The sequence below is a fragment of the Zophobas morio genome, unplaced genomic scaffold, assembly GCF_036711695.1.
Source record: "Zophobas morio isolate AGI-343-1 ecotype UQ-CSIRO unplaced genomic scaffold, CSIRO_AGI_Zmor_V1 ptg000027l, whole genome shotgun sequence".
Classification (NCBI taxonomy): domain Eukaryota; kingdom Metazoa; phylum Arthropoda; class Insecta; order Coleoptera; family Tenebrionidae; genus Zophobas; species Zophobas morio.
Window position 1 is genome coordinate 1,833,776 of NW_026972132.1, and position 24,902 is coordinate 1,858,677.

General features: G+C 34.1%; 1 protein-coding gene across 1 annotated transcript; it reads left to right on the forward strand.

Annotated features, from left to right (window-relative positions):
- Window positions 1-81: 81 nt before the first annotated feature.
- On the forward strand, window positions 82-23,946 carry LOC135136835 (arginine-glutamic acid dipeptide repeats protein). Its single transcript, XM_064066263.1, is given in 13 exon segments — window positions 82-370; window positions 1,764-1,855; window positions 2,292-2,534; window positions 2,585-2,764; window positions 2,814-3,168; window positions 3,216-3,347; window positions 3,396-6,360; window positions 13,135-13,722; window positions 13,777-14,005; window positions 22,658-22,805; window positions 22,872-22,987; window positions 23,039-23,136; window positions 23,251-23,946. Coding segments are annotated over 12 exon segments (5,181 nt in total). The 5' UTR covers window positions 82-370; window positions 1,764-1,795; the 3' UTR covers window positions 23,318-23,946.
- The last annotated feature ends 956 nt before the right edge of the window (window positions 23,947-24,902 follow it).

Genomic DNA, 24,902 nt, shown 5'->3' on the forward strand with positions numbered 1-24,902 from the left:
GTAATTTGGCAAAAAAAGCCCTCCGGTGTGACGTTTCGTGTGTTTTCAGACAAGATTTACCGCGTGTTGATTTTTATCGTCGAGGTTAATCTCGTTTGGAATGAAATGCCCGACGTAGATGGCGCCGCTGTCGCCGTTTTCTGAATGAACAAATCAAGAAGGCCGAGTTAAGATGGCTGCCTGAATCGATAACACTATTATCGAATATTTCTCGTGTAATTGGTGCTTTCGGGGCCCCCAGAAGCCCCCATAGTGTGTAAAACCGAGTGGTCTGTTTAGTGCGCCGTCGGAGCGTGTGAAATCCGCCGCCAACTTGGCCGCCTCCGCCAAACACGGCCACCTTTTATTTATGATGTAGCGACAGCTTGAGGTAAGTCGGAGATTCGGGGCCCTTGGGGCTCCCTCGACGCCGCCGAGCCGATTTTCGGACGCCAGACGCTCGTTTGTTTGCGCCGCTAATTATCCCGATTGACAAGTTAATTGTTATGTATACAGTCGGCGGCGGGGTGGGGGTGGATTAACGGGTTAATTTGTTAATGATTGCGTGCGCGGGCCGTTGACGGCCCTTTGACGGGCCGTTTGCGGCCGCTTTGATCCGATCCAGTAGGCGGATTTCCGCCGTTAATTGTTACGGTAATGCTGCCGTCTTTTGTTCGAGTGGAAGTGGCGAAGGTGTCATCACTCGGATTTTATGGGACGACGTAAAAATAAACAAGCTCGTTAAAATGTCGTTTCATCATCAAGTCGCTTAAATTGATCGTTTGGCGAGCTATTGATTTTTCGTTTAATCACGTCGTAAAGCGTATTTTCGTCAAGGACGGGCTTTCGAAACGAAAAAACACAGATTGACAGGCGGAAATGCCGCACTGACCTCACGTAATTGACAATCAAGGGGGCGATTAGCGGCAATGGCGCCGGAGGGGAGGCGCGCCGCCGCTAACGCGAAGGAGGGGCGCAATGGCGCTGCAGGGGAGGTAAATGTAATGGGCGTAATTACCGCACTTTGCACTTTTCCGACTCCGGATTATCGCAAATTCCATACGAACATTTGAATAACTTTCACTAATCTGGCTACTCCGTAACCGCAAGAGGCTGCAAGTATTTACTTGTTTTTACTATCGTTGTTGTTGTAAATATTCTCCCTTGTTTCTCTGTGTTGTATTGGAAATTTTTAATGTATTTTTTATTCGACAGATAAAAACAGTGTCTTCTACCCGCCCATTCAAATCCGCATACAGTATTTTAGTTCTTTTTCCGTTCTCATTTAAGTGTTTATCATCCTCACGAAAAATTACTAAGCGTATCTTCTTTCAACAATTATAACATGCATGCAGAATTGGGGCGTCTTTATTTCTAAGACATTTTTATTGGTTGAACAGGTTATAGACGTGTGTTTGTTTTGAATGTTACATGTTTACCGAACAGATGGAGCGATTACATGCGGGATGTTTTAAAACATACAAGTCCATCTGTTCGGTAAACGGTTTAGACCGGACGCTATTTTTCCAATTCCGTTAAAGTTTAACCGGTGTTGTAAGTCTTGATATTTCTATTTCTAGCCGACGGCTTCGGGTGTTTATCTTTTCGAAAATCGTGTCATTCATTATTCATTCGTGTTATAAATCGCTAATGGCGAACTTAATAGATCCTTAAATCCACACCAGCACTTAGCGTAACGGTGCCCAGCGGCGGCGCTCTAATTAAAAGATACGTGTAATTTAGAGGCCTCGCGTGAGGATTAAATCGTTTTCTTATTTTTCCAGAAACATGTAATTACTGGTACGGCTAAAAAATAATGGCTACGACACAAGGAGAGATTAGGGTGGGTCCCGGCAACCAGGTAAAAGATATTTATGTACGTGAGACCGACAACACGGTAACCGTCAAAATTTTTTTCGAAATTAGGGCCGCTTCTAGACGTGCCGTTTACCGTTTTTGGGGTTGCTGAGGCACGTCTGGATTCGGCCGTACTATTGGCATGTTCTCTTGGCGAAATTGCACGACTTTTGGGGTACTTGGTTGTATGTATAAATCGAGCATGTTGGTAGAACTGGTTGGAACTTACTAAAGACGTAACTGCAACCAGACTTACTACTGCGATAGTACTTGTAGTACTTGTATATATACCCCTGCCAGTGTTCCATCCCCACCAATTTTCGACGATCCTGTAGATGTCTTGTTTTGGACTTAAGTACTACTCTTGTTGTCGGCCTACTCTGTTCTCCGCTTCCCTTTTATTACCAAACGTAGTCTTTTTGGAACATCCCAATCTAATATCGTTCGGACATCAGGCGCGACTACCGGAGTACAGACCAGGTGTGTCCCCGGAATTACTGTCCCCAGACCCGGAACAGACGCGTATTAGAGAAGAGTTACGATGGGTGCCTGCCATGACACTAGATTCGGACCTGGTGATGTACCTAAGGGCGGCCAGATCGATGGCCGCCTTCGCCGGGATGTGTGACGGGGGCTGTCCCGAAGACGGCGCTAACGCGGCTTCGAGAGACGACACTACCATTAACGCTTTAGACGTGGTACGTTGGCGTCGATCGACCAGACCACAAAATCATCTCGATGCTTTCAGCTTCACGACTCAGGGTACGACCCCGGGAAGGCCTTGCAAGCCCTAGTTAAGTGCCCGGTGCCCAAAGGTATCGACAAGAAGTGGAGCGAAGAGGAGACGAAACGTTTCGTAAAAGGACTGAGACAATTCGGCAAGAACTTCTTCAGAATCAGGAAAGACCTGTTGCCGCATCGAGACACGGTAAGTTCGCTTTGTCACCCGCTTCGTGTTAACCACGACACGGTTGCAGCCCGAACTGGTCGAATTCTACTACTTGTGGAAGAAAACCCCGGGCGCCAACAACAACAGACCCCACCGCAGGCGGCGCCAAGGCTCCTTGAGGAGGATCCGCAACACCCGAAACAGCAGAGGAGGTAATAACCCGCCCCCGGTCACAGGTAAGCCCCTCCCACTTGACTCGATCGTTTGAATCACGGTGAGTGCAGGACGCACCGGCGCCCCGGCTGAGACCGACAGCAGCCGCCCGAGTCCACAACCCGGCAAAGAGCCGGGCGAAACCAGCTCAGTCACCGAGGACGACAACTCAGAGGATGACAGCGACAGTCGCGAGGCCCAATACCGTTGTTCGCACTGCTTCACGACCAGTAAGTACCGCCCCTAGCCACGCCCTCTCTCACTCGCGCGGTTGCAGATTCCAAGGATTGGCAAACCGGCGGCAAAGACCGCCAACTCCTCTGCTGGGATTGCCGCGCCCACTTGAAGAAAACTAACGAGCTGCCGCCGCTGACGGCGCCGGCTGCGATTAGCGGCACGCCCCCGATCGGTGAGTCACACTAATACGACTAAACGCACTATTGACCAATGGTTGCAGAGAGCCCCGACGCCAGTCCGCAGCGCATGCGCACGCGCAACAAGGCGGCCAAAGAGCAGACCTCGAACCGGGCGCGCCCTAAAAGAGGCGGCACCGAAACGCCCGAGCCGAAAACGCCGGTCAAGCAAGCCAATACGAACAGTCCGATGGATAAAGCCGCGCCCAACCCGGCCACGCCTGCCAAGAAGAAGGGGAAGGCGGAGACGCCGTCGAAGAACCGCAAACGGGGTCAGGATAAGACGGACGAGCCCGAAGCGGACGAGAAGGAGTTGGGGTTGTTCAAGAAGAAGAGGGAGCGGGCGGAGAGTCCGTCGAGCGTGACGACGGACTCGGGCTCGATTAACGACGACGTGGAAGCGAACGAGCCGGAGCCGGAGAGCGTGGAAGCGACGGTGACCACCACCCCGACCACGACGACGACGACGACGACCGAAAGCGCGAAACCCAAGCCCGAGAGTGAAGAAAAGCTAGTGCCGCCCACGGTTCCGGTGATCGTGTCAGCCAAAGCGCCGCCTCCGACGGAGCCGCTCCCGTTGAACGTCTCGATACGACTACCCGACGACATCAACGAAAGGAAGAGTTTGATTAAGAGCGGCCCCGAGGTGAAGGAGTTGAAGTTCGGGGAGGTGAAAAAGGAGACCGTGAAAGCTGAACCTTTGGTGAGCAAACCCGAGGAGAAAGTGAAAGAGGAGGTTATTAAGGAAGTCCCGGAGAAGTTCAAGACGGAGTTGATTATTCCGAAGGTGGTGACTATGGATAAGGTCATCATCAAGGAGGAGATGGAGTCGAGTAACGAGGCGCTCAATTTGAACTCCAAGGAGGATAGTGTGTATAAGGAGAACGTTTTCGCGCCGCAGAATATGATGAAGGATCAGATGAACAATTTTAGTTTGAAGGAGCCGATTTTGAATCATTATCCGCAGGGGAATCACCCGTTGAATTTGAAGGACACGCAGCAGGTGGAGAGGGGGAAGGAACAGATCGTGAACATGAATCATTCGTTCATTAAGGATTTGAAGCAGGAGCCGAATTACGGGTACGGGCAGAATAAGCCGACGCAGTTGACGCATCCGATGAACAACGTGATCAAGTTGGAACCGAGGGATGAACCTATGGAGTTGACGAGTCAGACGAGAGGGGAGAACTTCGTCCCAAGCAACCCCCAGAATCAGCCGTCGCCTCTGAATATACCGACGGTGATACCTTCCACGTTGCCTCCGACGAGTAGCACTAGTCGACCGAATGACTACGAAGAAGAGAAACGGGTGGAGAAGTTGGAGCGTCCGGAGCGGTTGGACAGACCGGAGAGGACGGACTTGGGTCCTATCACTTCCACTTCCATTGGGCAACCGCCGCTTCCTAATTTGATGCAATCTAGTAACTTGGTGACGATCGGGGGTAGCCAACCCCCGATGAGTCACTACGGTTTCATGAACTATAATCATCCTCAGTCGCCGCGGAATCATGATAAAAGTAGTCATCAGACTAGCCAGAATGAGCCTCAAAATCTTAAGATTAAGCAAGAGATTCCGGATCCTCCTTCCAGTCAGAGTTCGCTGCCGCCGTCTCATTACGCACAACCTTTGCCGCCTTCGTCCACGTCTACTTTCATTCCCCCAGCATCTAGTCACTTGCAGAACGCCGACCCCCTTCAGAGTTTAAAGGACGTAAAAGTGCCCGGGTACTTACCGACGCCGCCTCAGGCCCCGCCCACTGCCGAACGCCCCCCGTCGGGCCCCACCGTCGAAAACATCAAAAAAGAGCCTGAATTCGCCATGGCGCCTCCTACTAGTCGCGCCAGCCCCGCCCAACTCCCCTCCGAGAAGTGTTCCACGCCCAAAACCACGACCACGCCCACTCCAGTCGCGCAAACACCCCCCGGAACCAACTCCCCCCACTCCGCGATTAATCTGATTAGCCCGAGCGCGGGGGCCCCGCCTTCCACGATACCCCAGCCGATGCACCCGTCGCAAACCCAAGGCCCCGCCTACCCGGGATCGTTGCACCCGTCGCACCTCATGCACCCGTCTTTCCTGCACGCCATGCACCAATTCCACACCCATCCCTACTCGGGCTACTCCTTCCCCTATCCCTACCCCTACCCCGTGCCCCAGCCGCACGCCATCCCGCCGCCCTCCACCCGCCCCGAGATCTCCAAGACCATCGACACGGTCAGCGCGACTGTCCTCTCCAGCCAGCACACCTCCAGCAGCACCATGACCACGAAGCGCGAGATCCGCGAGAACGACGGCGAGGGCGCCGAACGACACGCCACCCACGAGATGACGCTCACCCACCACCAGTCGACCTCCCACCACAGCTCGGTCCACGCCAGCAGCGAGAAGCAGAGCTACGGCGGCGGTTCTAGTCATTCGATCACGATCAGCCACTCGACGAGCACGAGCTCGAGCCAGTCGGTCCAGCACAAGGTCAACCAGAAGACGGTGCGCACGAGCTCGCCGCACACGCCGGTCTCGCAGCAGCAGGCGACGGCGACGGCCAACATCAACCACTCGACGTCGACGTCGAACCACCAGCACACGCACCACCACACCCACCACCACGACCGGCTGTCGCCGGCCAACTCGCTGCTGCGCATGCACAAGGCGCCGCCCCCGCCGCAGAACAACGCGCATCATCTGATGATACAGCCGCCGAGCATGGGCCACCACCCGCAGCCGCTGCCGCCGCCGGCGCTGACGGGCAACAGCTCGCTGGACGCGCTGCGGGCGCACGCCGCGCAAGCGGCGGCCAATATGCAGCAGGGGGCGATGCATCCGCCGAGCACGTCGCCGATGAGCGCGCCGCCGCCGAAGGCGCCGCCGGTCGAGGAGATCAAAGTGGAGCCGGAGCCGGAGCCGGTGCCCGAGGACGAGGGGCAGACGAGCCCGATCGGCCCGCCGAGGGGGCCGTCGCCCGAGCCGAGGGTCGAGGACACGGAGTGCCACAGGAGTCAGTCCGCCATGTGAGTATCGTAATGGGTGGTCAAAAATAAAATTCGAAAATTCAAAATAATTTTTCGAAAAATATGGATGGTCTTCCACCAATTTTTTTAATATCACAATTTTTGGTTTTTGAAGTATTTCATTTTATACTTCTTGTTTTTTTTTTGTTTTTTTTTTTTTTCATTGTTGACCTTTCAGTTTTATAATTTTTGCATTTGTTGAAAAATCGAACATTGAAAAATTAAAAAACTAAAAAATTGGAAAATCAAAAAAGTGGAAAAGTCTAAAAATTGCCAATCGAAACACTTGAAAGAGTGAAACATTAAAGAACTAAAAATCGAGAAACTTAAAAAATGGAAAAAAAATTGAATGGAAAAGTTATAGACTCTTGTAACATTGAAAGATCGAAAAATTGTAAAATGAAATATTGAGAAAATTAAAAACGAGTGAATAAATGAAAAAGTTTAAAAATTCAAAATTGAAAAATGGAAAAAATCTACAACTGTAAAATTGAAAAATTATAAAAATTATAATTACATTTTTGATTTATTTAAAATGAAAACGAAAAAAATTGACAATCAAAAATCGAGGAACTGAAAAACCTAAAATTGAAAAAACCAAAAATTTCACAGTGAAAACACTTAATCAGAACATTTAACGGAGAAAAATTGAAAAAAAAATAAAGAAGGTAAAAAACCGAAACGAAAAGTTGAAAAATTAAAAGTTCGAAAACTCACAAAATTTTAATCAAAAATTGCAAAAACGAAAAAATGGAAAGTTAAAAATTGAGCACTTGAAATTTTATTTCGAAAAATGCAAAATCTAAATTGTTGAAAATAAAAATTGAAAAAACAAGAGTCAATAATTCAAGAAATAAAGAAAATAAAAAACCAAAACGAAAAATTGCAAATTGGAACATTGAAGAATCGAAAAACTGAGAAATCTTAAAATGAAAAATTGCGCATAAAAAAATTGAAGAAAGAAAAATTTTAAAAATTGAAATTGAAAAAAACAAAAAATTATAAAATCGGAATATTGAAAAATCGAAAAATTGTGAAAAAAAGGAAACTAAAACCAAAACGAAAAATTGCAAATCAAAAAATTGAAGTTTTGAAAAATTAACTGAAAAATTGAAAAATCCATAAGTTGGAAAAATGTAAAAAAAAAAATTGAATAATCGTGAAATTTTAAATCGAAAAATTGCAAAATCGAAAAATTGTGGAAACAAAAAAAAAACGAAAAAAGGCAATTCGAAAAATCGAACAAATTAATATTGAAAAAACAAAACAAAATAATTGAAGAAATAAAGAAAATAAGAAACCAAAACGAAAAATTGTAAATTGCAAATCTAAAAATTGAAACATCTGAAAGTTGGAAAATCGGATTAACTGAAAAACCTTAAAATAAAAAACTGAAAAATTGCACATCAAAAACTGAAGAACGGAAAAATTAAAAAAATTGAAATTGAAAAAACAAAAAATTATAAAATCGGAACATTGAAAAAGGGAGTAAAACCCAAAACGAAAAATTGCAAATCGAAAATTTGAATTTTTGAAAAATCAACGGAAAAATTAAAAATTTATAGTTGAAAAAATAAAGAAAATAAAAAATCGGAAGGAAAAATTGCAGTTCGAGAAATAAACAAATCAAAAATTGAAAAATCCGAAAATTGAAACATTTCACATTGAAAAAAGAAGAAATCTGAACATTTAAAAACTGAAAAATTGCAAAATCTAAAAATTCAAAAAACAAAAAATAGTTCAAATGAAAAAACAAATGGTTAAAAAAAATCAATAAACTGAAGAATCTAAAAAATAAAAATACAAAAAAATCACAAATCGAAAACCTGATAACACGAAAATTTAAATCGAAAAATTGCAAAATCTAAAAATTGAAGGAACAAAAAAATGAAAAATTGAAAAAACAAAAAATAAATAATATAAGAACTGAAGAATCGAAAAATTGAAAACTCGTAAAATTTCATATCTAAAAATTGAAACATCTAAAAGTCGGATAATCGAAAAATTGGAAAATTTTAAAATTAAAAATTGACAAAAATTGAATAAACGAAAAATTAAAAAAAAAATAAATTGAAGAAAGAAATTATAAAACCGGAACACGGAAAAGTCGAAAAATTGCAAAAATAAAGAAAATAAGAAACCAAAATGAAAAATTGAAAAAAATTAAAATTGGAAAAACAAAAAATAAATAGTTGAAAAAGTAAAGAAAAAATAAACCGAAACGAAAAATTTAAAAATTTCACATTGAAAAAAAGAAAAATTATACAATCACAACATTTAAAAACCGAAACGAAAAATTGCTAATCAAAAAATTGCAAAATCTAAAAATTGAAACTTCCAAAACTTGGAAAATGGAAAAACTGATAAAATTTCAAAACAGAGTTACATTTCGTAAAATTGAAGAGACAAAAAATTGAAAAAACAAAAAATTGGGAAATCGGAAAACTACAAAGTCGAAACATTGAGAAACTGATAAACTGAAAATCTAAAAGGTAAAAAAATGAAAGATGATTGAAAAATTTTTTAAATTACAAATCGAAACTTAAAAATTTGAAAGCAGAAAAATTTAAAAATTGACAGAACAAAAAACGCAAATCAAAAATTAAAATCCAGAAACTGAAAAATCGAAAAATAGAAAACATCCAAAACTGAAAATTCGACGAATTTTATATCGAAAAATTGCAAATAAAAAAAAATAAAAATCTCATTCAAAAAAACGGAAAATTGAAAATACAAAAAGTTGTTAATTGAAAACTTGAAGGATCGAAAAATTGAGAAGTTAGAAATTGAAAACTCGTGAAATTGCAAATACAAAGTAAAAGTTGGAAAATCGTAAAACTGAAAAAATTTAAAATGAAAATTCAAAGATTGCACATCGAAACATTGGCAATTGAAAAAACCAAAAACTGAAAAATTTTTTATTGGAAAAAGAAAAATTATACAACCAGAACATTTAAAAAGCGAAAAATGGAAGAAATGAAAATTTTGAAAAAAACAGAAATTTGAAAATTTTTAAACTTGAAAACTCGTGAAATTTCTATTTAAAAAATTTCAGAATCTCAAAATTTAAACATCCAAAAGTCGGAAAATCAAAATACTAAGAACTTTTAAGATGAAAACTCGAAGTTGCATGTCGTAAAATAAAGTCGAAAATTGCACGAAAAATTGGAAAATCGGAAAACTACAAGTCGAAACATTGAAAAACCGAAAAAAAATAAAAATCATTGAAAAATGTCGAAATTATAACATTAAAAAGTTGAAAAATTTGAAAAAATCTAGAAACTGAAGAATCTAAATGAAAAAAAAAAAAATCGCAATTTGAAAAATTTTAAAAACCAAAAAAACAAACCGAATGCCTGTTGATATGAAAATTAAAAAATGGGAACATTTTATAATTCTTGAAACTGAAAATTCTAAATTTGAAAAGTTCAAACGGCCGAAAAATTATTAAATTGTGAATTGAAACGGAATAATCTAAAAATTGACATAAAAAAAAAACGCAAACGAAAAATTAAAGTCGAGAAACTGAAAGATCGAAAAGCAGAAAAATTAAAACTTCAAAAATTTTAAATCGCAAATTCTAAAAATTGAAATTGAAAAAACAAAAAATTATAAAATCGGAACATTGAAAAGTCGAGAAATTGTAAAAATAGATGGAATAAAAGGCATGGAAAAATTGAAAATTAAAATTAAAAAAACAAAAAATTAATAATTGAAAAAGTAAATAAAATAAAAAAGCCAAACGAAAAATTGAAAAATCTCAAAGCTGAAAACTTTTTGAAATCTTAAATAAAAAAATTCAAAAAACTGAAAAACTTGAAATTGAATAAACAAAAAAGTATTAAATCGGAACATTATAAATCGGATAAACTGAAAAATCTTAAAATGAAAAAACTGAAAAATTGCACATTGAAAAATTGAAGAACGGAAAAATTAAAAAAATTGAAATTGCAAAAACAAAAAATTATAAAATCGGAACATTGAAAAAAGGAAAAGGGAGTAAAAACCAAAACGAAAAATTGCAAATCGAAAATTTGAATTTTTGAAAAATCAACGGAAAAATTGAATTATAGTTGAAAAAATAAAGAAAATAAAAAACCGGAACCAAAAATTGCAGTTCGAGAAATAAATAAGTCAAAAATTGAAAAATCGAAAAATTGAAACATTTCACATTGAAAAAAGAAAAAATCTGAACATTTAAAAAGTGAAAAATTGCAAAATCTAAAAATTCAAGAAACAAATAAATGAAAAATTGAAAAGTCACAATTCGAAAGAACGAAAAATAGTTAAAATTAAAAAACAAATAAAAAAATATCGATAAATTGAAGAATCTAAAAAATAAAAATACAAAAAATCACAAATCCAAAACCTGATAACACGAAAATTTAAATCGAAAAATTACAAAATCTAAAAATTGAAGGAACAAAAAAATGAAAAATTGAAAAAACAAATAATATGAGAACTGAAGAATCGAAAAATTGAAAACGCCTGAAATTTCATATCTAAAAATTGAAACATCTAAAGGTCGAAGAATCGAAAAATTGGAAAATTTTAAAATTAAAAATTGACAAAAATTGAAAAAACGAAAAATTCTAAAAATTAAAATTGAAGAAAAAAATTATAAGAAAAATAAGAAACCAAAATGAAAAATTGAAAGAAATTAAAGTTGGAAAAACAAAAAATAAATAGTTGAAAAAGTAAAGAAAAAAATAAACCGAAACGAAAAATTTTAAAATTTCACATTGAAAAAAAGAAAAATTTTACAATCAACATTGAAAAACCCAAAACTTGAAGAAATAAAGATAATAAAAACCCGAAACGAAAAATTGCTAATCAAAAAATTGCAAAATCTAAAAATCGAAACATCCAAAACAGAAAATGGAAAAACTGACAAAATTTAAAAACTGAGTTACATTTCGTAAAATTGAAGAGGCAAAAAATTAAAAAAACAAAAAATTGCAAAATGAAAGTCCAGAAATAGAGAAGTCTATAATGGTACGAAAAATTGGAAAATCGGAAAACTACAGAGTCGAAACATTGAAAAATTGATAAACTGAAAATCTAAAAGGTAAAAAAATGATAGATGATTGAAAAATGAAGAAATTGTAACATTAAAAAGTTAAAAAAAAAATCACAAATTGAAAAATTTTAAAAACCGAAAAACAGATCGAAGACGTGATGACACGAAAATTGAAGGATCGAAACATTTTAAAATCGGGAATCTGAAAAATTCAATGACTGAACAAATTTTTAATTACATATCGAAACTTAAAAATTGGAAAGCAAAAAAATTTAAAAATTGACAGAACAAAAAACGCAAATCAAAAATTAAAATTGAGAAACTGAAAAATAGAAAAATGGAAAAATTCCAAACCTGAAACCTTTAAAATTTCAAATCGAGAATTCTAAAAATTGAAATTGAAAATTCGACGAATTTTAAGTCTAAAAATTGCAAATCAATAAATTGAAAGAACAATAAATGAAAAATCTCATTCGAAAAAACGGAAAATTGAAAAAACAAAAAGTTATTAACTGACAAATTGAAGAATCGAAAAGTTGAAAAGTTAAAAATTAAAAACTCGTGAATTGCAAATCTAAAGTAAAAGTTGGAAAATCGTAAACCTGGAAAATTTCAAAAATGAAAAATTGAAAGATTGCACATGGAAAAATTGACTAACCAAAACATTGAAATTGAAAAAACAAAAAATTATAAAATTGGAACATTGAAAAATCGGAAAATGGTAAAATTAAAGGGAATAAAAATTAAAAAACGAAAAATTTGAAGATTTGAGAAATTAAAGGAAAAATTGAAAAATCGCAAACCAAAAATTAAAATCGAGAAACTGAAAAATCGAGAAGCAGTAAAATTCCAAAGCTGAAAACTTAAAAATTTTAAATCCCAAATTTTAAAAATTGAAAAAATCGAAATTGAAAAACAAAAAATTATAAAATTGTAAAAATTAAGGGAATAAAAAACCAAAACGAATTGAAGATATGAATAATTGAAAAATTGCAATTCGAAAAAACGAAAAATTGAATAAATTAAATTTGAAAAAAAAAAATAATTGAAAAAGTAAAGAAAATAAAAACCGGAACGAAGAATTGTAAAACAAAAAATTGGCTAAAAAAATAAAAATGAAACAAATGAAAAATTGAAAAACCCAAAATTTGAAAAAATAAAAATTGAAAACTCGTGAAATTGCTAATCGAAAAACGAGAAAAAAATTTAAATGAAAACTCGGAACAATAGAATGTCGTAAAATTGAAGAAGCGAAAAATCGAAAAAACTGATTTTGAAAAAAATATGAAATAGTGAAATTGAAAAATAGAAAAGTTCTAAAAATGAAGAAAATAAAAAACCAAGACGACACATTGCCAATCGGAAATTTAAAGAAATAAAATATTAAAGAATAAAAAAATTGAAAAAATTAAAATTATTAAAAAACAAAAAATCGTAAAACCGAAACGAAAAATTCCAAATCAAAAAATCAAAAAAAATTGAAAAATCCCGAAATTGATAACTCGAGAAACTCTAATCGAAAAATTTTCAAAGGGGAGGGAAATTCTGTCGAAATAACCTTCGACCACTTTTTTAGTTTGCTCAGGTGTTAGCTTCTCCCACCCCCACCCCCCACCGAAAGTAACCCTTAACTATATGACTTTATTTAATAAAAACACAAATTTTTTGTGAGATAGTGGTTCTAGCTATGGGATTAATGAGATAATTTACTAATAATAATAATAATACTCAATGGACATTGTTTTACATTTCAGATTTTTGCGCCACTGGAACCGCGGCGATTACAACTCGTGCACGCGCACCGACCTCACCTTCAAGCCCGTTCCCGACTCCAAGCTGGCGCGCAAGCGCGAAGAGCGCCTGCGCAAGCAGGCCGAGCGCGAGCGCGAAGAACGCGAGCGCGCCCAACAAGTACAAGCGCGCAAGATCACCACCCCCGAGAAGCCCGACATCAAACCACCCTCGCGGGGCCCCCTCGAGACCGTGTCCTCGCCCTACGAGCGCTTCCCGCGGCCCGGCTTCAACGACACCCCCGCGCTGCGCCAGCTGTCCGAGTACGCGCGCCCCCACGCCGGCTTCAGCCCGGGCCACATGCAGCGCTCGCTGCTGCCGCCCACGCACGTCATCGACCCCATCATGCAGTACCAGCTGAACAGCATGTACGGGCCGGGGGCGCGCGAGCGCCTCGAGCTGGAGCACCTGGAGCGGGAGAAGCGGGAGCGGGAGCTGCGCGAGATCAGGGAGCGGGAGATGAACGAGCGGATGAAGGAGGAGCTGATGAAGTCGGGGATCCGGGGGCCGCCGAACCCGATGGATCCGCACTGGATGGACATTCAGAGGAGGTGGTTGTGGTTCCGCGGTTAGGAACGAGTTGTATTGATTGGTAGGTTTGTCAGGTATGCCGCAGCGGGATTGGCTGGTCCTGGCGGTCCGGCGGGGCTTCCGCTTCACCATCTGGCGTTTTATCCGGGGGCGGGGAGCACGGCGCTGGACAGGGAGAGGCTGGAACGGCTGGGGATTCCGGCGCCTCCGGGACCACCAGGAGCGCCGCCAGGACACCCGCATCATCCCGCCCACGCCGCGCAGTTGGAGGCTGAGAGGATCGCTCTAGCCACGGATCCGATGGTACGTGTTAGAATAAAATTGTGGAGTAGGCCGTGGAATTTATTTTTTACATGATGATGTTGGCAACTCTTACGCATTCTTTGCTCAGTTTGACAGTTGTGATGAAATTGTCAAATAGCAGCAATGCCAACATCGTATCTCCCCCCACTATATTTTTTTATTTTGTAATCTGAAAATTTTAAATTTGCGAAGATTTTTTTTTAATTTTTAATATTTTCGATTTTTTGAAATTTTCCACTTATATTTTTGTTGATCTTTCAGTTGCAAAATATAAAATACTCGGAAAACATAACGATTTAATACTCGAAAAATTATTGTAAACTCTTAAAATCCAAAAGTTGAAAACTCGGAAAATTTTAAAATCAAAAATCGAAAAATTGCGGATTGCAAAAATTCAAAAGCAAAAAAATATTTGATTTTATTTTTAAAACTAAAACTAAAAAAAAATGTAAAATGAAAATCAAGAAACAAAAAATTGAAAAATCTAAAAAAACTTTGAAGTTGTAGAAGCAAAAAAATTATTGAAAAAAGTACAATATGTAGTTAAATGGAAGAAATTGAAAAATCTGAAAGTGGAAAAACCAAAAAGTATTGAAAAATGGAGAAATTGTCAAATCGAAAAGTCACAAAAATTGTGAAGCTGGAAAATTTAAAAGTCAAAATTCGGAAAATTTTCCAAAAAAAAAAATAAAAATCGTGCAATTGAAACATTTAAAACTATGAAAACTGCGAATTGAAAAATTGAAAAGTTAAAAATCTGAAAGATGTAATTTTTAAATCGAAAACTCAAAAAAATTGCGAAATTTGAAAATCAAGAAACTGAAAAATTGCACGAAAATTTTAAGAAAAGAAAAGTTGAAAGTCGAAATACTTCAAGAAGAAATTGAAAAATGTAAAAGTTGAAAAAACCAAAAGTTATTGAAAAATGGAAAAATTCTAAAATCGAAAAATTGAAAAATTCTAAAAATCAAGAAACCAAAGAATCTAAAAATTGGAGAAACAAAAAATTCAAGAATCGCAAAATTTAACAAATCGAGAAATTGAAAAATCTAAAGTGGAACAACCAAAAATTACTGAAAAACGGACAAATTTTGTGAAATCGAAAAATTGCTAGAAAATTCGAAGAAATGAAAAACTGAAAAATTCGAAAATCTGAAAATTGACATCTCGAAGAATTGCGGATTGGGAAATTCAGGAGCAGAAAAATATTTGATTTTTAAATCCAAAACTCAAAAAAAAATTGTAAAATGGAAATCAAGAAACAAAAAACATTGAAAAATTCTAAAATTGAAAAATTGGAGAAAGAAAAAATTGAAAAATCCAAAAAAAACTTTGAAGTTGTAGAAGCAAAAAAATTATTGAAAAATGGAGAAATTGTCAAATCGAAAAGTCACAAAAATTGAGAAGCTGGAAAATTTAAAAGTCAAAATTCGAAATAATTTTCAAAAAAAAATAAAAATCGTGCAATTGAAAAATTTTAAACTCTGAAAACTGCGAATTGAAAAATTGAAAAGTTACAAATCTGAAAAATGTGATTTTTAAATCGAAAACTCAAAAAAATTGCCAAATATGAAAATCAAGGGACTGAAAAATTGCACGAAAATTTTATGAAAGGAAAAGTTGAAATACTGAAAGAAAACATTGAAGAATGTAAATGTTGAAAAAACCAAAAGTTATTGAAAAATTGAAAAATTCTAAAAATCAAGAAACCGAAGAATCTAAAATTTGGAGAAACAAAAAATTCAAGAATCGCAAAATCTAACAAATCCAGAAATTGAAAAATCTAAAGTGGAACAACCAAAAATTACTGAAAAACGGACAAATTTTGTGAAATCGAAAAATTACAAGAAAATTCGAAGAAATGAAAAACTATAAAATTCGAAAATCTGAAAATTGCAAATCGAAAAATTGCGACTCGGACAATTCAAAAGCAGAAAAATGTTCTATTTTCTCAATTTTTGTAGTTTTTCGATTTGACAACCTGTCCATTTTCCAATAATTTTTGGTTTTTCAACTTTAGGTTTTTCAATTTCTAGATTTGTTCTAGTTTTCGATTTTTCAATTTTCGTTTCTTCAATTCTTCGATTTTATAACATACTTGTACTTTTTTTCAATATTTTTTTTTAATTTTTGGTTTTTTAGATTTTTCAATTTTTTGTTTCTTCAATTTTTCGACATGGCGTTTCTCGATTTTTCATTTTCTTGATTTTCATTTGCAATTTTTTGTGTTTTGGATTTAAAAGTCAAACATTTGTCTGTTTTCGAATTTTTGAATTTTTCGTTTCTTCGTATTTTCGGGCAACGTTTCGATTTAATACTATTAAATTTCCGACTTTCCAATTTTTATTCCTTCAATATTTCGATTTGACAATTAGTCTAATTTTTCAGTAATTTTTGGTTTTTCCAGCTTAGATTTTTCCATTTCTCGATTTCTTAAATTTTGCGATTTTTCAATAATTTTTTGTATTTGCAACTTTTGAATCTTCATTTTTTTTATTTACTTTTAGTTTCCCTATTTTTTAATTTTTCCTTTTTTCAGTTTCTTGATTTTCATTTTGCAATTTTTTGAGTTTTGGATTCAAAAATCGAACATTTTTCTGCTTTTGAATTGTCCAATACGCAATTTTTTGATTTGCAATTTTCAGATTTTCGAATTTTTCAGTTTTTCATTTCTTCGAATTTTCTAGCAATTTTTCGATTTCACCAAATTTGTCCGTTTTTCAGTAATTTTTGGTTGTTCCACTTTTGATTTTTCAATTTCTCGATTTGTTAAATTTTGCGATTCTTGAATTTTTTGTTTCTCCAAATTTTAGATTCTTTGGTTTCTTGATTTTTAGGATTTTTCAATTTTTTTATTGTAGAATTTTTACATTTTTCATTAACTTTTCATTTTTTCAACTTTTACATTCTTCATGTTTTCTTTCAGTATTTCAACTGAAACTGAAATACTGAAAGAAAACATTGAAGAATGTAAAAGTTGAAAAAATCAAAAGTTATTGAAAAATTGAAAAATTCTAAAAATCAAGAAACCAAAGAATCTAAAATTTGGAGAAACAAAAAATTCAAGAATCGCAAAATTTAACAAATCCAGAAATTGAAAAATCTAAAGTGGAACAACCAAAAATTACTGAATAACGGACAAATTTTGTGAAATCGAAAAATTACAACAAAATTCGAAGAAATGAAAAACTAAAAAATTCGAAAATCTCGAAAAATTGCGGATTGGAAAATTCAAGAACAGAAGAATATTTGATTTTTAAATCTAAAACTCAAAAAAAAAATTGTAACATGAAAGTCAAGAAACAAAAAAAGTCGGAACATTGAAAAATTCTAAAATTGAAAAATTGGAGAAACAAAAAATTGAAAAATCAAAGGTGGAAAAAACAATTGTCGGAAAATGGACAAAATCTCAAATCGAAAAATTGAAAAATCGAAACCTAGAAAATGAAAACTCAAAAAATTGCGAAAAATTGAAAAAGTAAACAAAATAAAAAATCGAATCGAAAAATTGAAAAATCCAAAAATTTCACACTGAAAAAATAAACAATATAAAATCAGAATATTTAAAAGCAGAAAAATTGAAAAAATAAAAAACCGAAACGAAAAATTGAAGAACAGAGAAATTGAAAAAATTAAGAAAATAAAACACCAAGACGAAAAATTTAAATTTTTTATTATTTAAATATTAAATCCAAAAATTTCACACTGAAAAAAGAAACAATATAAAATCAGAATATTTAAAAGCAGAAAAATTGAAAAAATAAAAAACCAAAACGAAAAATTGAAACCCAAAAAATTGAAATCAAAAAAATTACAAAATCGAAAAATTGAAGAACAGAGAAATTGAAAAAATAAAGAAAATAAAAAACCAAGACGAAAAATTTAAATTCGAAAATATTAAAAGTTGAAAACTCGATAAACTCATTCCAAAAACTGCAAAATCGAAAAATTGAAAGTTGTAATTATTATTATATGTATTTAAAATGAAAAATAAGAAAATTGCAAATCAAACATTGAAACGAAAAATTGAAAAATCCAAACATTTCATACTGAAAAAAGAAACAATATAAAATCGGAATATTTAAAACAGAACAATTGAAAAAATAGAGAAAATAAAAAACCTAAACGAAAAATTGAAAAATTAAAAGTTGAAATCTTCTAGAAATTTGAAATCAAAAAATTACAGAATGGAAAAATTGGACGAACCAAAAAAATTAAAACTTGAAAACTAAAAACTCAATTCGAAAACTTATAAAATCTAAAAATTGAACAAACGAAAAATTGAAAACTTCGAAAATTGAAAAGTTTCACATTAAATAAAGATACATACAATCTTAATATTTGAAAACCGAAAAATCGAAAAAATTAAGAAAATAAAAACCGAAATGAAAACTTGGAGAATCAAAAAATTGAAAATGTTCACACCAACAAATTGAAAAAACAAAAAGTTATAAAATGGGAACATTGAAAAGTCGAAAAATTGTAAAAATAAAGTACATAAAAAACCAAAACGAAAAATGAAAAACTCGAGAAATTTTAAGTCGAAAAATTGCATTATCTAAAAATTGGGGGAACAAAAAAATCAAAAATTGAAAAAAACAAAAAAAATATAATTAAAAAAGTAAAGAAAATAAATAAAAGAAACGAAAAATTGATAAATCCAAAAACTGAAAAATTTCACACTGAAAAAATAAAAATACTACCAGAACATTTAAAAACCGAAAAATTAAAAAAACAAGGAAAATAAAAATTTTCCACTTGCAATTTTTTGACCTTTCAGTTGCAAAATTATAAAATACTCGGAAAATTATTGTCAACTCTTAAAATCCAAAAGTTGAATAGTCGGAAAATTTTAAAATCAAAAATCGAAAAATTGCACGAAAATTCGAAGAAACGAAAATATGAAAAATTCGGAAATCTGTAAATTGACATCTCGAAAAATTGCGGATTGGACAATTCAAGAGCAGAAAAATATTTGATTTTTAAATCCAAATCTCAAAAAAAAATATTGTAAAATGAAAATCAAGAAACAAAATAAGTCGGAACATTGAAAACTTCTAAAATTGAAAAATTGGAGAAACAAAAAACTGAAAAATCGAAAAATTGACAAATTCGCAAATAAAAAAATTGAAGGAATAAAAATTGGAAAATCGGAAATGTAGTAGTATTAAATCGAAAAGTTGCCCGAAAATACGAAGAAACGAAAAATTTAAAAATTCGAAAACAGACAAATGTTTGACTTTTAATTCCAAAATACAAAAAATTGCAAAATGAAAATCAAGAAAATGAAAAATCGGGAAACTCCATGTCGAAAAATTGAAGAAACAAAAATTGAAAAATCGAAAAAACCAAAAATTGTAAAAAACATATTGAAAAAAGTACAAGTATGTAGTAAAATCGAAGAATTGAAGAAACGAAAATTGAAAAATCGAAAACTAGAACAAATCTAGAAATTGAAAAATCTAAAGTGGAAAAACCAAAAATTATTGGAAAATGGACAGGTTGTCAAATCGAAAAATTACAAAAATTGAGAAGTCGGAAAATTCAAAAGTTGAAATCTCTTTAAAATAAAAACACGAAAATTTCAAGAAACGAAACATTAAAAAATCCAAAATTGGTAAATTACAAATTAAAAAAAAATCTTGCAACTGAAAAATGTGACTTAAATAGAAAACTAAAAAAAAATGCAAAATGGAAAAATTAAAATATCGGGAAACTAAAAAGTCGAAAAATGTTGAAACAAAAAATTGAAAAACCTAAAAAAATCTAAATTTATGGAAAAATGGAAAATTCTAAAATCTAAAATTGAAAGAACGAAAAATCACAAATCGAAAAATTAAAAAAAAAATAAAAATTGCAAATCGAAAACAGAAGAAACGAAAATTGAAGAAAAATCGGAAAAATAATAAACTGTCAACTGAAAAATCGAAAAATTAAAAAAATCAAAGATTGATCAATTTTTAAATTGTAAATCGAAACTTAGACATCGAGAAACTAAAAAAACCGAAAAATTGCTCGAAAATTTGAAGAAGCGAAAAATCAAAAAATCGTGATACTAAAAAGTCGAAAAAATTGAAAAATGGACCAATTGAAAAATAAAAAAAAAATGTAAAAGGTGAAAAATCTAAAAATTGAAAGAACAAAAATTCGCAAACTGAAAAATTGAAGAATTGAAAATGAAAAATTTTTAAATTGAAAGTCTAAACTTCACAAAAAGAGAGAAATTTCAGAAAATTGCACGAAAATTTGAAGAAACGGGAAACTGGAAAATCTGAAAGTTTAGAAAAACAAAAATTATGGAAAAATAGAGAAATTAAGATTCTAAAAATTGAAAGAACGAAAAAAAGCAAAAAATTGAATAGCTTAATAGGTTGAACAATTTTTAAATTGAAAGTCTAAACTTACTTATTGTACGAAAATTTGAAGACGCGAAAATTGAAAAATCGGAAATTAAAAAATTCAAAAACTGAACAATTTTTAAATTGTAAATCGAAATTAAAAATCGAGAAGCTAAAAAATCAAAAAATCGCACGAAAATTTGAAGGAGCGAAAAATTAAAAAATGGTGAAACGTAAAAGTTGAAAAATTCGAAAATCAATAAATTGAAAACTTGACGAAAGACTGAAAAAACATGAAATTGAAAAATTGAGAAACGAAAATCTAAAAGTTAAAAAAAACAAATTATTGGAAAATGAACAATTTAAAACATTTAAAAAAATGGAAAAAGTGAAAAATGTAAAAATTGAAAGGACAAAAAGTCGCAAACCGAAAAATTGAAGAATTGAAAATTGAAAAATCGGAAAACTAAAAAGTCTTTAAAATTGAATAAATCAAAAGGTTGAAAAATTTTTTAATTGAAAGTCTCAACTTAAAAACTCGAAAAACTGAAATTTCAAAAAATGGTACGAAAATTTGAAGAAATGGGAATTTGAAAAATAGGGAAACTGAAAAATCTAATAGTTGAGAAAAACAGAAAATATGGAAAAATAGAGAAATTATGAATCTAAAAATTAGAAGAACGAAAAAACGCAAATCGAGAAAAAGTACGAAAATTCGAAAAAACAAAAGTTGGAAAATCGGAAAATCAACGTCGAAAAATTGGACAATTAAAAAAACAAAAACAAAAAATTATTAAAAAATGGAATATATACTAAAATCTAAGAATTGAAAAATATGAAGTGAAAAAACCAAAAATTATTGAAAAATGGAAAATTCAAAGGTTTAAAAATTGTAAATTGCACATAGAAAATGAAAAATCGTGCAACTGAAAAATGAAAACTCTGAAAACTGCGAATTGAAAAATTATACCAAAATTTGAAAAAACGAGAAATTAAACAATGAAGGACTAAAATGTCGAAAAATTCAAAAAAATGGAAAATTCGACGAAAAACTAAAAAAACAAAAGTTGAAAAAAGGACAAGATTATGGAAAAATGGTGCAATTGAAAAATTTAAAAAAATGGGGAATATGAAGAATCTAAAAAATAGAACTAAAAATCGGAAAATTTCAAATTGAAAAATTGAAGAAACGAAAATTTGAAAAACTCAAAAGGCTGAAAATTTTTAAAATTGGAAGTTGAATGTTCCAAAGCGAGAAACTCAAAACTGGAAAATCGGAAAACTAACGTCGAAACATTCGAAAATCCATATATTGAAGAAACAAATTATTGAAAATGAACAAATGTGTAGTAAAATCAGAAACTTGATGAAACGAAAATTAAAAAATCGAAAAATTTAACAAATCGGTAAATTGCACATAAAAAATGAAAAATCGTGCAACTTCTGTAAAATTGAAAACTGCGAAAGAAAAATTGAAAAGTTCGTGAGCGAAAAATGTGACTTTTAAAACGAAAACTCAAAAAAAATTACAAAATATAAAAATCAAGGAACTGAAAAATTGAAAAATTGCACCAAAATTTGAAAAAATGAAAAATTAAAAAATGGGGAAACTAAAATTATGGAAAAATGGGCAAATTGCAAAATTAGAAAAAAAATGGGAAATGTGAAAAACTAAAAATTGCAAGTCGAAAAATTCAGAAGATGATAAATGTTTCAATTGAAAGTCAAAACTTGAAAATGGAGAAACAGAAAATTCAAAAATTTGAAGAAACGAAAAATGAAAAATCGGGAATTGAAAGTCGAAATATTGAAGAAACAAATAATTGAAAAATAGACAATAGAAAAATCGAAAAATAAAAAACTAGATATTGAAAATATTAAAAATCTCAAATCAAAAAATTAAAAATTCCAAATCTGAAAAATGTTTAAATTTTAAAGAAACTCGAAAAACTGGAAAATCGGGAAACTGAAAAGTCGAAAAATTCGAAAATTTGAAACTGATAATTCAAAGGTAAAAAATTGAAAAATGGAGTTTAACTTTTTCCTCGAGAGTCTTTTATAGACAAGCAGTAGGTCCGCCCACCCACCCCTTCTTCAATCTGATGACTACTCTTAATATGGAAAAATAGTCGAAAGATTGAAGAAACAAAATTCAAAAAATATTAAAAGGAGAAATTGTACAATAGAAAAATTGAAAACTATTTCTGTCAATCTAAAACACAGCGGAAATTTCGGCCAACACTCCAGAAAAATTAGTCATCTACTTAAGCCATGATAACAACAACACTGCGATAACTACTTTGCGTTTGCGCAGGTACGACTCCAAATGGCCGGAATATCGCCCGAGTACCACGCGCACACCCACGCTCACACCCATGCGCACACCCACCTCCACCTGCACCCCCAGCAACAGCAGGCGCAGCAGGAGGCGGCCGCGGCGGCGGCGGGTTTCCCCCTTCCTGGTACGTATCCTTCTGTGACGTCTTCAAAGCTGAAGCGTGACACTCGATTTGATAAAATTACAATAGCTTCAGGGGCTCCAGGTTATCCCCGTCCCGGACTGATCCCCGGACGCGACGCCCCCTTGGGTCTCCACCACCCGGACTTGCTGGGCAGGCCGTTCGCCGACCAGCTGGCCCACCAGGTATTAGATTTAAGATGAAGGTAGGGTGTAGTGTGAATATATGGGTTGCAGGCCGCTGCCCACGAACAGTTACAAAGACAAATGTTACTAGAAAGGGACAGGTTTCCGCCGCACCCCTCGATAGTCGCCCAGCACGAGGAGTATTTGAGGTTAGTTTAAGCGATTGCGCATCCAAGTGGGCGCTGAACTGTAATAGCGCATGTCATCATCACTAAGAAGCGGCAAATTTAAATTGCACGGGTTGTTAATCGTTTCGATTTCAGGCAACAGAGGGAGCGCGAGCTGAAGGTGAGAGCATTAGAGGAGGCGGCGAGGGGTTCGAGGCAATAAGTCGTAAGTTGTGTCGTGGATTGTGTGCACGGTTTCAATGTGGGTTTCAGTGCCGACAAGTCTAATCAAATTATATCATGTACAATGTTCTCGACTTAAAGAATTTTAAAAGGAGATACTATAGGATACGCTAAGTTTTAAGAGGATTATATATACATATACGATTTTAATTTTTTAATATGTTTTGCAATGATAGAGAATAATTTTGTATACAAAGTATTGATGTTAGTGGTTTTTTAGCTAGTTGGACGAATTTTATATGCAGAGTTTGAGTCTTCTGTGTATATTAATTTTGACCAAGTGTAAATAGGTAAAATTGTCTAAGTTTTAAATTGATGCAAGCGGTTTTAACTTTGTGGCAGTCTTCCTGTATTCGGGTATACAATACGACAATGATTAGCATTCTTGTGTTTGTAAAAAGTGTACATTGTTTTTAATTTAGTGTTATTTTTTGTTTGTTGACTAAATTGATCGAGACTAGGCTAACTATCTTATTTCGATTGCTTTACTTACGATCTGGAAAGATTTGATCTGTGGTATTGTTTGTTTACACCATTCTTTTATTTATATATTTATGTCTTTATTTAAATTTTTTTGTTCCCTTAAAACAATAAATTTTTTACCAAAGATTTTTATTTTTGTTTTTATTGTTTAGTTTGGCGGTTCTGATATAATAAACAAGTTTAAAACGATAAATAAGAAAATAGAATATTTTTCAGGAAAAGCTTTTTATATTAGAGAGTGTATTATATCAAAAGAATGTTTCAAATGTGTATACTGTCTATATTAGTACATATATTGGAAATAAATCATATTCATTTGTACCGCTTCTTTTATTTAACCTACAATCCATCAATATTAATTAATTTAATTAACGTAATTAATGACCATGTGTTAATTAAACCAATGAAAAGAGCGTGTTGTCAGTTAAGCTCTGCCCTCGGATCTCAAAACGAATAAAAATTCATCACAGTTGAAATGGGGCGGATGGGTGGGGCTTATCTTTGATTTTCTTAGTACACATAATAATCTTTCACCAGTAAAATACTTGAAATTCCAAATGGTAAATTTGAGGTTAGAATTATGTTTTCAATATCGTGTTGTCCACGGCCATTCAAAAATAGGGATATGTACGTTAAGAAAAAGTAGGCAATAATTAAGCCCCACCCACCCGCCCCTTTTTCAATCGTGATGAAATTTTTATTCGTTGTCAGATAGAGGGGCGGAGTTTAATTGCAAAATCCATATTTTTCTACAAAAATATATTATTCTAAACATGATTTAAGTTTCCTCTTCTTCAATTGAGGTAGTACTTTTTTGTATAAAATTAATCACTGAAATAGAGGCGGATGGGTGGGCGGGGTTTATTATATGTTCTTATGCAGAGTGGAAGTGGTAAGTAACTGATAGAAACTAAGCTCTGCAAAAATTGCCAATCGTAACTTTTTTGTCGTACTATTTGTCACAAGATTTATTTATTTCAGAAGAAAAACAATGAGAGAACGGGTGGGTGGGCGGGGCTAAGTTTAACTTTTTCCTAGAGATTTTTTTATAGGCAAGCAGAAGGCTCGCCCACCCACCCCTT